The sequence below is a fragment of the Stenella coeruleoalba genome (assembly GCF_951394435.1).
Source record: "Stenella coeruleoalba genome assembly, chromosome: 1".
NCBI classification, from domain to species: Eukaryota; Metazoa; Chordata; class Mammalia; order Artiodactyla; family Delphinidae; genus Stenella; species Stenella coeruleoalba.
In genome coordinates, this window is record NC_137169.1 from 184892201 (window position 1) to 184904793 (window position 12593).

Genomic DNA, 12593 nt, shown 5'->3' on the forward strand with positions numbered 1-12593 from the left:
AGTTGGAATACTCTCTTTTGATTTGAATATCTGGGCTTGTCTTAATACATATATCTGATTCCAGATAATGTCAAAATAACTATAGTACAACCTCAGTCCTTTTGGTGCTTGAAAATAGCACAGAAAGCCAGAATACTGAAAATCATTACTGCATTCATTAAATGAGAACTAGCCAAAGCAAGTAAATTCTGTGCTGTATATATTTTACATGTATTGGAAAGGAGTTTCCCGACTGTTTTGGAAACATTAGAGAGTATTAGGAAAGCTTAAAACGAATTTCTATTTTCAGTAGAAGAAACATGGTTATACATATGGTAAAAGGGTATACCTTCTTAGAGTCAAATATTTCAGAAACATCTCTGGTTCTTTAAGAATGATAAAGCCCCACATGAAATATAGTTCAATGAAAGGATTACACACTAGAGAAACATTTAAGAAAGAAAAACATCTTTTAACTTGGGATGCTGATGGACTTCCCTTTAAAAAACAAAAACAAAAACAAAACCCCGAAACTAATGGATATCATTTACTCAAATAACACAGACTGGAAATTCTCTACCTGTAACTCTTCCCCAGAAAATATGTTAAACCAACAGACTTAGGCCAAGAGCTCCTTCAAATTAGATACAGATCACACAAAACTTAAAAGCTTTGTGATTCTGTGTTATTTCCGAGTTGGTCTAATTAGCTCTATGAGTTAAATAATAAAAATTAAAAGGTGAAATTTATAGAAAAATTTAGAGGAACAAGACAGAAAATTTCCCACCAATTCCTTACCCGTATGTGTATTGGGAGTTGGGGTGGGAAGAAGAGAGGGTCAAGCGAAGTATTTTAGTAAGCCATCATTAAATATTTGCCAAATTAAAATTGGGAGAGGGCAAGAGAGGGGAGGGAGGGAAGAGGTTTATAAACCAGCTGATAATTATCTCATGTGCAATCTTCTGTCTTTTACAAATAATACTTTGAGGGATAGTAAACAGTAAAAGATCATAAGAAACTTTAAATAATTTAAGATATTTAAAGAAAAGGTACAAGACCTCTACCTGATAGTGAAGTTGTGGGAGTGACTGAAGCAACAGGAATCTGAGGCATCGATGCACTTGAGAATGAATTGTAATTAGCAGTGCTTGGTCCACTGGCACTACTGCTGACTCCACTTGCGATTGGAGGTGCTGTGGAAGTTACTGGAGATCCCTTTTCCCTAACATTTGGAGAATTTTCCCATGCCTTACGTGCAGACTCCATCTGCAACCAAATGAACATTTTTTAAAGCCAAAAAAAAAAGAAAATCACTATGCTAACAAAACTAATACACATATATAAACAAATACATATACATAAATGTGTTCCAACTATAACCTTTCAAAAACCACATATAAAGATTAGGACCATAAGGCTTTCAAAGCTTTCATGTTCTCCTTTATCTCTACTCCTTTACTCAAATTGGAGGCAGTGGGCTTTAATTATGTCTCTATAGAGAACTTGTTGAAAGCTTTGGCAAACAGGTCAGTGAAATATAGTCACAGCTCTTGTATCATCTAAACATGAGTCCCTATTCCTACCAGTGAATAAGGAAATGGAAATACCATGTCCCTTTAGGACTGACATAAGGCTCTGATTCTAGTAGGAAAGACACTAAAGGCCCTCCATTAAATAAATATCCATTCTCTCCAGTCTTTCTTTTTAAACCAACAGTTCTCAAATGGCAAGTGACAGGTACCTTTTGTTTGGCTGTTTTATGCTCAGTGTTTTAAAAGGCAGTGTAACCAGACAGGTTTTAGGCTTGGGTACAGTAGAAACACTTCTTGTTTCACCTCCAGACCCCATCAAGCATTTTGGGTTCTGACTGCCACCATTTGTATTTGTGGCTGCTGGTTTTACCTGTAGGCTTAGTTTAATCTATCTAGAGCTATTCAACAGACAGACAAATGCAAGCCACATATAATTTTAAATTTTCTAGTAGCCACACTTTAAAAAATAAAAATAAAGAGGTAAAACTAATTTTGGTAACATATGTTATTCAACCCAATATATCTACAATAATAATTAAAACCTATAATCAATACAAACATTGAGATGTTTTAATTAAAAAAATTAACATTTCAGATCCACCATCTATTTAATTTTAAACTTACAGCACACACCTCAACTTGGATTAGCCACATTCAAGTGCTCAATAACTACATGTGGCTTGTGGATACTGAACTGGAGAGCACAGATGTAGATCCTCAACTATCCTGAGGCTCCTTGAACAGGAAAGGAACAAACAGAGAGATTCTGAAGTTTTTAGTTCTACTAGTCAAAATACTGAGCTGAGAGGAAAAATCTAAGATAACCTATAAAATTCAGCTGCAATGACTTACACCAGGGTACTTTTCACAAATAAGATTTAAAAATACCACTGTTGGGAAGTTTGTAGGTCTCTGAAGTACCAACTTTAAAAATTTCAACCTGATTTTAAGTATTTGAGAAGTATCACATATCTCCCTACTTTCCTGTTAAAACACACACTATATATAATATAACCTCTTCTTGATGGCTAATATCATTACTACAAATTCAAAACATAGGACACTTTTAGGTTTACTTGACTCTTTCCTTTTCCTCACAATCACCTTGCTGGTTTCAAATGTATTTTATTTTAAAACAAACGTCTTAGGGGGTAAGAAACAAAAACAAAAAACCCCCACACCACCACTTAGCAAGTTAGACAAAATGCAATTTGCTTGTACAGTCTGAGATTTTATAGCTTAGAGCAATGTTATAGACTACAATGCCTTTACAACCAGTTTTGTTGTATGGGAAATACATAAATTATAGGTTATCAATCTTACATAATACTTAAGCCATATACAGTGGTTTCATTTCATTTCTTAAGCAGCATGAAAATTTAGATTCTAATTTTGGAAATTCAAGGAAACTAAAAAGTATAATTACTTAACTACATTCATTTTTCCTTTTGGCAAGTATACTGTTGACAATACCCATATAATAGAAATTTCCATACTTCATAAATTACTCAAATAAAGGTGTCCAAAAAAAAGTGAAAATAATTGACAAGGACCTACTGTATAGCACAGGGAACTCTACTCAACATTCTGTAATAACTTATATGGGAAAAGAATCTGAAAAAGAATGGATATATGTATAGGTATAACTGAATCACTTTGCTCTACACCCAAAACTAACAAAACATTGTAAATCAACTATACCCCAATATAAAATAAAAATTAAATTAAAAAAAGTAAAAATAAACCAGAAAAAGCCTTAAGCTAATACAATTTAATTTAAATTTACTTTAATTCAAATGCATATTATTTCTTTTTGGGGTGTTAAAAACATTAAGTGAAAGGCAATGAGGAAAGGCTTTCTGAAGAATCAACAACTGGCCTGAAGAATAATTAATGATGATATTGTATTTGCTTATGCGAAATGAGACTGCCTTAAGCAGAATAACGGTAAAAACCACATGTAAGATATAGTATGAAACACAGGTTAAGACAGTCATTCAGGTGGAAAAACAACAAAAAAGGCTGAGTAGGAACTGGCAGTAAACAGTAAGAACTGGGTAAAGATGGAGATGACACAAAGCAGAAGCGGTTGTCTTGTAAAATCTTATAGTCTCAAACTTGTATTTAAGCAGCTTCTTAAAAAGAAGTTGGGGGTATTAAAAAAAAGTTGGGGGGGGCAAGGGGACAAGTGGTCAGGAGGCTGGAGAATCAAACAGAAAGAGTCTAGAAATAAACACTGGTCACATTATTAAAAAAAACTTAGTTACTCCCTCTCCTGAAGATCATCAAAAAGATTCACTGGCAACCAGTGTAGCATTAGAAAGCCCTGCTACAGTAGAGGATAAATACTTGCCCAGGTTATGAAACTAAACAAACAGCACCAAAGAGATAAATAAATGCAGTTAAAAAAAAAAATCCTCACTTAATTCCACATCTGTACTTTTTAACCACTGACTAATCTTGAGGTGAACAACTGATTTAAAATACTCTCAAATAACTCAATTGTAAAAAAAAGTATTAGTAACATAGCTCAAAATTATAAGAATAGGAGATTTAAAAAAAAAAAGCCTAAACTTCTTGACATCAAAAAACATGTGTTGTGTAAAACTCTTTTGGACCGTTACTCAAAAATTATCCAACAAAAATCAAATCAAAATCACTTGTATTAATCTAATCAATTACATCTTCATAAAATATTCTTAATTACATTACATTCATTCAATTCACACATGACTTAGAGGAAAGACAGAAAATTAGCATTCTTACCATTATTAGTACTTAGGATAAAAAAACATGCAACACCAAGTTAGTTGTTTTCTATACAACTTATGTATCTAATAACTATTAAGATCTCTAAGAGGAACTCAGTACAAACATGAAATATAAAATGCTCTCCTTTAAGACAAAATTCACAAGCATAATACGCCTCACTTTAAATATGAGGATATCAAGTCACTGCTATGTGGTATTAGAAACGAATACAATTTTAAGGTATAATTTGACATCATTTCTTCAGCTTAGTGTTGCTGCTTTTCACACAAAACTAGTAAAAATACCGAGAGTATTGTTAACTTATGTCCCCTTGCATGCAATAATCAAGGACCTTTAGAAATGGATGTAGTACATACCTTGAAGGTGAGGCTGAAAGTAGTGGGAGGAACTGAAGTTAGGCTGGAGCTCTGTTGTATAGTCTCCCTCTTAGGGAGGGGGAGGGTGTTGGGCAGGGGCACCTGAAAAGGTAGGCAACACATATTATAATCTAACTAAGTCTGCTACAAAAGCCCCATTAAAGATAATGCTAATGTATTCTAAGGCTATTTTCATCAGAGCCAAGAGGAATATTTGACTGCTTAGTTACACTGTATTTATAGTAACTGATAATTCTGGACATCTTAGATAAAACTTCTGAGAAGAAATACTATCTGCTTATTTATGCATAAATTGACAGAAAAAGAATCTGTCGCAAACACAAGGTAAAAACTCAAAGGTCATGCTTCCTATATTTTAATATATATACAAAACACCTGGGGGTGTTGTTAAATGCAGATTCTGATTCACTTGGCCTGGGGAAGGCCTGAAATTCTGCCTTTCAAACAAGCTCCCAGGTGATGCTGATGCTACTGGTCCCTGGACCATACGCTGTATAGCAAAGCTCTAAGTAATATAATTTCCACCATTTACAGGGCCCACAGGTCCTATGAGAAGCATTTAACATGATAGGGTAAGTATAAGAAATTATTCTCTTTACAGCAACCTAGTCAACTTATAACTAGATTCAAGAACAAAAGTAATGTTGAGAGGAAAATATATAGTATCACCCCCACCTCATTACACTAACCAAATTGCTTTGCTATAGTAAGACATGATTATGGCAAGTACTGTTAGAAACTTGAAGATACTAGAAATTCACTACTCATATCTCTTTTCTTCCTCTAAGTCTCTGGATCTTGAGAGTTTATTATGTACTACTATATGATTGATTTGTACTACTACATGATGGTTCAGTCAGTTGTTTAAACACAAAGACTGAGTTGTTGGGGGTGGGTTTCAGATAATCACTTTGTGGTACTATGGACAATCTAATGGAGATTATTTTATAAATCTTTAAAATAGCTGTGCCATAATAATCAAAACACCACCTGCATTTAAATCTTCAAGACATTCAAGATTCCAAACAATTGTAATATAAGGTACTACAACCAATAAATATTAGCTAAGATCCTTAAAAAGTGCGTTAAGCCTCGGGAAATAAGGCTTTTTTTCAGTTTAATTTTAATTTTTCATTTTTTGGCCACGCCAGACGGCTTGTGGGATCCTAGTTCCCCAACCAGGGATCAAACCCGTGCTCCCTGCAATGGAAGTGCAGAGTCCCAACCACTGGACCACCAGGGAATTCCCCAGTTTAATTTTTAAAAAGACAAAAGTTCTATGCATAAAATGGAGCCCCCAGACTAATGAATTAGAAAGGGACATTTCAAAAGGTCCTAAAATTTTTTCCCATGTAGGACGTTTGTTTTTAACACTACATTAAGCTCAGAATCACCACCAAACTTGGCACAAATAAGCAACACTGTGAAATCATTCCAAACTTATCACCTTTTATAATGCTCCCTGACCCAAACTGATCTTGTTTTCAAACATACTCTGGATACACTGCTAAAAATCAAATATAGACTATTTACTTAAACCCAAGACTGGTCGTCTTCCCTTCAGTAGTCCTGTGTGTACAAGTCACTATGTTAATTAGCCTTGCAGATTAGACAGAAACCATTAAAATGCTCATATGGATATTTTCAATGAGTTTTAAGGGTTCTGAGAATAATGATCTTCCCTTCCATATTCATATTTTATAAATTATATTTTTAGAAAAGAGTTGTTTGGCAGAAAGCATCATATACTTTCTGGAAAAGGTAACATACTCTACATTTTTCTAAAGTGAGAAAAGACAGCATGATTCAAGTATAGTTAAACCTTACTGAAATGTTACTAATTCAATATTTGAGAATCCATGTAGTGACATCAGGAAGTAAATTGACAGAAAGTCTTTCTGCCCTTCCCAAGTTTTCTATTACTTGCTATAAGAGGTTAAATAAACCTTTCTCCAAAAGGTCAGGGGAAGAGGATTTGGCATATGAAGTGAAGCTTCATAACATAAGTTGGACAAATTACATTAATCAGCTCCAAAAGTGTTCTCTTATCACAAAGAGAAAATGTGTGTCTTCCTCCTTTCTCTCCTTTTTCCTTCAGCTGGACTACAAAAGTTGGATTAAATGATCCCTAATGCATCTCACCTAAAAGTCTATATACCTGATGCTAGAGAGAAAAACAGAAAACATGGGAAAGACATTGTAATAAAAGATAATTGAGATTTTTATTCTAAAATAATAGTTAAAGCTTTTTAAGAGATCTTTAAATATATCTGTAAAGGTTATTTTTTTAAAAGAAGCCTTTGTTTAATATAGAAGGCTATATATAAAAAAGAGACCAGATGAATTTCCACCATACCTGCTCTCCAAAACAAGAGCCATACACGTAACTTCTAAAATGCTCTTCTTCTTCCATGGGAGGTTACCTAACTTTTTTTTGGCTCACAATTTTTCACCTGTCAGTTAGTGAACTAGGCCAAATACTGGACTTTACTGGTTTTTAACAGTCTTGAATTATAACATGGTTGCTTTGGGATACTAGAGCTAAATTTACATAACTTACTGTCATCTTTTAACACATTTTTGAACGGAGACATATTACGGCCACAGGCGTTAGTTTCTGCAAAAATCCCCTGGTCCATAATGTGTTAATAGAGCATTTAAGGCTATATGAAGATATACATTATAGCTCAATCTTCACAAGAGGAATGAAGTTGTTAACGTTCAGTATAATTTAAATTCAAAATGAAACACATAAATCTTTGGTAATAATCTGTCTTTTTAAGTGAATGACCTTTCACTGCATTATAAAAAGGTGTCATTTAAGAACAAAATTACCAACCAAATAAATGCCAAATCTGTAGAATGTGAAAGCTAAGAACAAAAATTCTTACCAAACCAGGTTAATAGGATTAGTACTTATGAAACCAAGCCTCAGCATCACAAGCCTGTATATTAAACATAAAGCTGATGACTTTCAGGGGAAAAGCAACAACTCAGCTTTGACTATTTCCCCTAATTATATTACAGTGCTCCTAAATACAAACTTACTGTCAACTTTTTCCCTAAGAAGAGTTAAATATTGGTTATAAAGTGTGTATTAGATAACAATAGCCAGGTTCCTATTCAAACTTGCCACATCTCAGGTTGATTACTTACATTATTAACCAAAGTATCCTCCATCTTTGCATTATTAGTAGCCACAGTGTTAGGCAGAGAGGAAGAAGGTGTAGTATAGTCTGTTACAGACTCCTGTGGAGTGGTAATAGAAAAAAATACGTTTTAAACTGAATTAAAGAGTCACTTTCTAATAACAGCCTAACAGTTGTAAAGTTGTTTGGAAGAAAGCAGGAGAGAAGAGCAGATCTTAAGACTCAAATCTTAAAGACCAAAAGTGGGATAAAACAAACATGGACCTACCACATTCCAACCACTGCTGGGGTCCTATACATTTAAAAAATATACTGTATAGTACTAGGAGGTTGTCAACAGTGTCAAATAGTTATTTCTATGGATTTCTAAAAGAACTCTGTGTGGTTCTTAATCTATAGCTTACTTTCAACTATTGATTTTTTATTTTCTTCAAAATAAAACATGGATAAACGAATGTCAAGATCTTAGTTGTCACAATTAATTAGGTTTTAGGATAAACTCCTTGTTTATCATCATGAATCTCTTCTTTAAACATGGCAGAGTTAGATCACACAAGCTTTTCACTTCTATGCACTGAGTTGTATGGCAATTAAAAAGAGAAAAATATTCAAGTAATATGAAAGATTCCATCTACCTTTCTTCTCCATGAATACATGTTCTGGAGTGAACACCAAATGGCAGATATAAATTTGCTACTCCCACAAGTGTCAGTCCCCATAAAGTCACTCAGTGTATCTTGCCTTAATGACTATTTCTAAAGATATGCATCTTTCATTCAATGTAGTTCCTAAATGCAAGTCAACCATTCCTCTGGTGCTCAACCAATGAAACATGATCTGTTCCAACCCTGAAAGAAAACTGGCTATACTGGAGTTACTAAAAGTTTATCTTTTAGTTTATCTTTCCTGACTTCAGAATCTCACTAGTGTGCAAGATAAGGAGGGGTCCACTGTAACTCCATTAACAAAATAAAAAGTAATATAGAGCAATTCTTTCAAAGTCTATAAACACGCTGAAAAGCATTCTAATCTTTGGTAAATATTTTTTCACTTTGAACTACTCAATAGTCCAGAATTAAGTTGCCATAGAAAAATAATTTACTGTAAGGAATTTCTTTAGATCACATATGCACACCATGAAATAAAATCTTCTCTGTAAGAAATAATAACCCTTATAAGCTATAGAATTATATGCCTCAAGAAAAAAAAAAAAGTATTTTGTTATTGCTTTCCCCATTCATTTTAGACGTGACTTGCATCAACTGAACTGGTAATCATTGCACATTGCTTACCTTCACGTTAGTGCCATATTCTGGGGACGATACTGAGATCATTGTTCCTATTTCAGTAGACATTTCTGAAACTGCTTTGGTTTCCTTTGTTGCCACAGGATCTGTACTTCTGACTGTAGCAGGGCTTGATTTCTCTTGTCCTTCCGGCTCCACCTGTTGGGCATCTTTTACTTTTCTATTTTTTAATGAACGTTCCTTTCCAATAGGACCAGGTTTATGTTCTTTGTTTTCTACTGGACTCAAATCTGGAAGCTAAATTCAATGTTTATGACAAAAACACATCATGATCAAAGACATTCATTGAAAACTAATCCAATTTTGAAACTTATTTATTCTCCTTAAGTGTTAGTGGCTTTCATACAATTATATCTGGAACATGAACTATATTTACCTTCTGGGCTTTGATAGGGCCTGCCCGTGGCTGCTTCTGCCGTTGTTCTTTAGGTTCAGATATTTTGTCAGTAGTTTTTTCCGAAAGCACAGGAACAATTTCATTTTCACCCCCGTTTGAAGCTGGAGCACCAAACTGAATTGTGTCAATTCCAATTTCAACTCCACTTTCTTGACTATTCTTTGTTCCCTAGTAAGAGAACATTTAAAAACTTGCTTCAGATGTGAGAGAGTGGCATGGACATATATACACTACCAAATGTAAAACAGCTAGCTAGTAGTGGGAAGCAGCCACATGGCACAGGGAGATCAGCTCTGTGCTTTGTTACCACCTAGAGGGGTGGGATAGGGAGGGTGGGAGGGAGAAGCAAGCGGGAGAAGGTATGGAGATATATGTTTATGTATAGCTGATTCACTTTGTTATACAGCAGAAACTAACACACCATTGTAAAGCAATTATACTCCAATAAAGATATTAAAAAAAAAAACCCTCTGGTTTTATAATGATAAAAACTTTAAAAAAAATACTTGCTTCAAAGCAGAATTCAAATTTGAATGATTTATGTAATAGCACACATTTTAAAAGTACAATAGAAGGTCTGAAGCAATCTACATCCAGCTGAGATTAACTGACCTTGGTTTATGTTTTAGGAGAACACTCCCTTAACCCTACTGATTTGTATTAGAACACAACAGATAAAATAAAAACTAGGACAAGACTTAAGTTTTAAAGTCCTGGCTTTAAGTGCCCTGGGTTGAAGGGCAAATCACAGCCTCAAGTTAAAACAAATGTAAAACATCATTTAAAACAAATGTAAAACAAATACAGAAAGGCACCACCAGCAAGAGATAAAGGAATGAATTAATGGAACAGAAAAAAGATAGGAATTCCAGTGTCACCCACTTCTGCTTTGAAAATAAAATGAATTAATATACATGAAAGTACTTCGTGATTGGTAATGGCGTGCACACACATCAGAAATTCATTCATCAATTAAACTGCTACTTTATGTAATACCTTCTTTGTGCTAGGCGCTGATCCAGGCAGACACTACCTATCTAACTTGCATTATAATGGATGAAGAAAATAAACAACTAAAAAGTTAGATAAGGGATATGCAAAAATTAAAATATGGTTAAACCACTTAGAAAAAGGCCCTAGGAGGTCATACTGAAACTGAATCTAAACTATAGGATTAGTGGAAGGTGTTTCTGGCAGAGCAAACATCTAGTGTAAAGGTCAGGAATTTAAAAAAAAAACAAAAAAAAAAACCTAGTGAGGCTGGAACACAGCAGGTATTAGGAACAGTGGCAGAAGATGGACAAGCAGAAGGTTAGATGACATGGGGTTTTGTAAGCCTGAGGATGTTTATAACAATGTCCCCCAGTGGACATTCAAAACCACAGATAGTACTCAACAGTGCACATACTGTGTTTTTTTCCCTATACATACACACTGATGATAAAGTTTAATTTACAAATTAAGCACAGTAAGAGAACAGCCAAATTGCCAGTCACACTATTTTTGCGCTTTGGGGCCACTATTAAGTTACGTAAGGGTTATGTGAACACAAACACACCAAAACGACCAACTTGATAACCAAGATGGCTACTAAATGACTAATGGGTGGGTGGGAACACTGGATTTCATGACGCTATTATTCAGAAGGGTGTGCACAATTTAAAACTTATGAACTGTTTTTTCCTGGAATTTTCCATTTAATATTTTCAGGCTGTGGTTGACTGCAGTTAACTGAAACCACAAAAACTGTACTTAACCTTTTCATGGAAGAACAAACAAAAAGACAAAACTAGGGACAAAGTTAAACTTCAGGCCTTGGTCTTATAATCATATCACTATTTCATATCATTTTTGGTACCCCTGAATTAAGTGTGGCAATTACTGTGTAAGGTTATTGTTATATTTATCAGTATAACAATGTCAACAGTAGGAATAAGGCATGTCATTCAGATCTATTTTTAATATCTGAACATTCACTTTCAACTACAAACAGTACTGATATAACTTAGAATAAACATCTCTGTTTTAGTCAATGTTGAAATTTTCTAGTCAGTTCAATATAAATGTACAATTAATCTTAGAAGAGAGAATGGTGCAGTACTTAATAACTGAAAGCTCTTGATTTTATGTACAAAACAATTAAGAACTTATAAATAGTTAAATGAATAGGAATATAGTTAATGGGACTAGTTAAAATAGTTAATGGGACTTAGAGAACGTTAGACAATATTATATTCTTTGAAACAAAAAATGTCTATAAAATATAGATAAGACAAGGAGAGATGATAAAATCATTCTATCCAGAAAATATAAAGAACATAAAGAGGATGAAGAAAAATATGCATGAGAAAAATGAGATACCAACAAAATATCCTGGTGCTCCAAGAGGCTGAAGAAGAATGTAAGCATCCTTCTAGTATTATCAACTTGTAGTGGAATGTCTACAACAAAAATCTTGCAGCTGAGAGATTATGGTCCCTGTACTTTAATGTCAACTTAAAAACCTGGACCAAACATTTTAATAAAATTATTAAACCAGTACACTCATCCAAAACAAAGAAAAGAAACTTTCTACTCCATCCTTCTCATTAGTAATGAAAAATCAACTTTCTATACAAGAAATGTTCTAATTAATCATAATGTCAAAACAAATAGGCAGAGGAAAAACGATTAAACTGGGCATCTCAGATACAGAATCCAGTGATTCTTAATTCTATTTTTACAAAGAGTTCTCTGTAGAACTTAAAAAAAATCAAAACAGATGATGAGGCCTACTCCAGACCTAAGTCAGAAAGCTGAACTGGGGGTAGGGAACAACAGGAAGACTTCCCTGAAAGGAAAAAAGAAGAAAAACAAAATCTCTTAACTGTATCTTCCTTGACATTTCTCTGCTCCCCTTTTATGGCAAAACTACTCTAGGTTCTCTACACAGTCAGCCTTGCCTCAGCATCCATGGGCTCCACCGCCCCTGGATTAAAAAAACCAAAAAAACACCCGAGAAAGTTCCAAAAAGTGAAACTTGAATTTGCTGCACACCGGCAACTATTTACATAGCGTTTACATCGTATTAGGTATTACAA

General features: G+C 34.1%; 1 protein-coding gene across 10 annotated transcripts in view; it reads right to left on the reverse strand.

Moving 5' to 3' along the window:
- The window catches only part of PRRC2C (proline rich coiled-coil 2C), a 99853-nt gene that overhangs the window by 16829 nt on the left and 70431 nt on the right, over nucleotides 1-12593 (reverse strand). For 9 of the 10 annotated variants that reach the window (XM_079935424.1, XM_079935422.1, XM_079935423.1 and 6 more), the window contains exons 21-25: nucleotides 9493-9681; nucleotides 9102-9353; nucleotides 7817-7909; nucleotides 4640-4741; nucleotides 1044-1245 (exon numbers count right to left, since the gene is read on the reverse strand). In XM_079935424.1, the coding sequence (XP_079791550.1) occupies nucleotides 1044-1245; nucleotides 4640-4741; nucleotides 7817-7909; nucleotides 9102-9353; nucleotides 9493-9681 (838 nt within the window). The remainder of the gene's footprint in view (nucleotides 1-1043; nucleotides 1246-4639; nucleotides 4742-7816; nucleotides 7910-9101; nucleotides 9354-9492; nucleotides 9682-12593) is intronic. The other variant, XM_079935425.1, reaches the window with a different exon arrangement.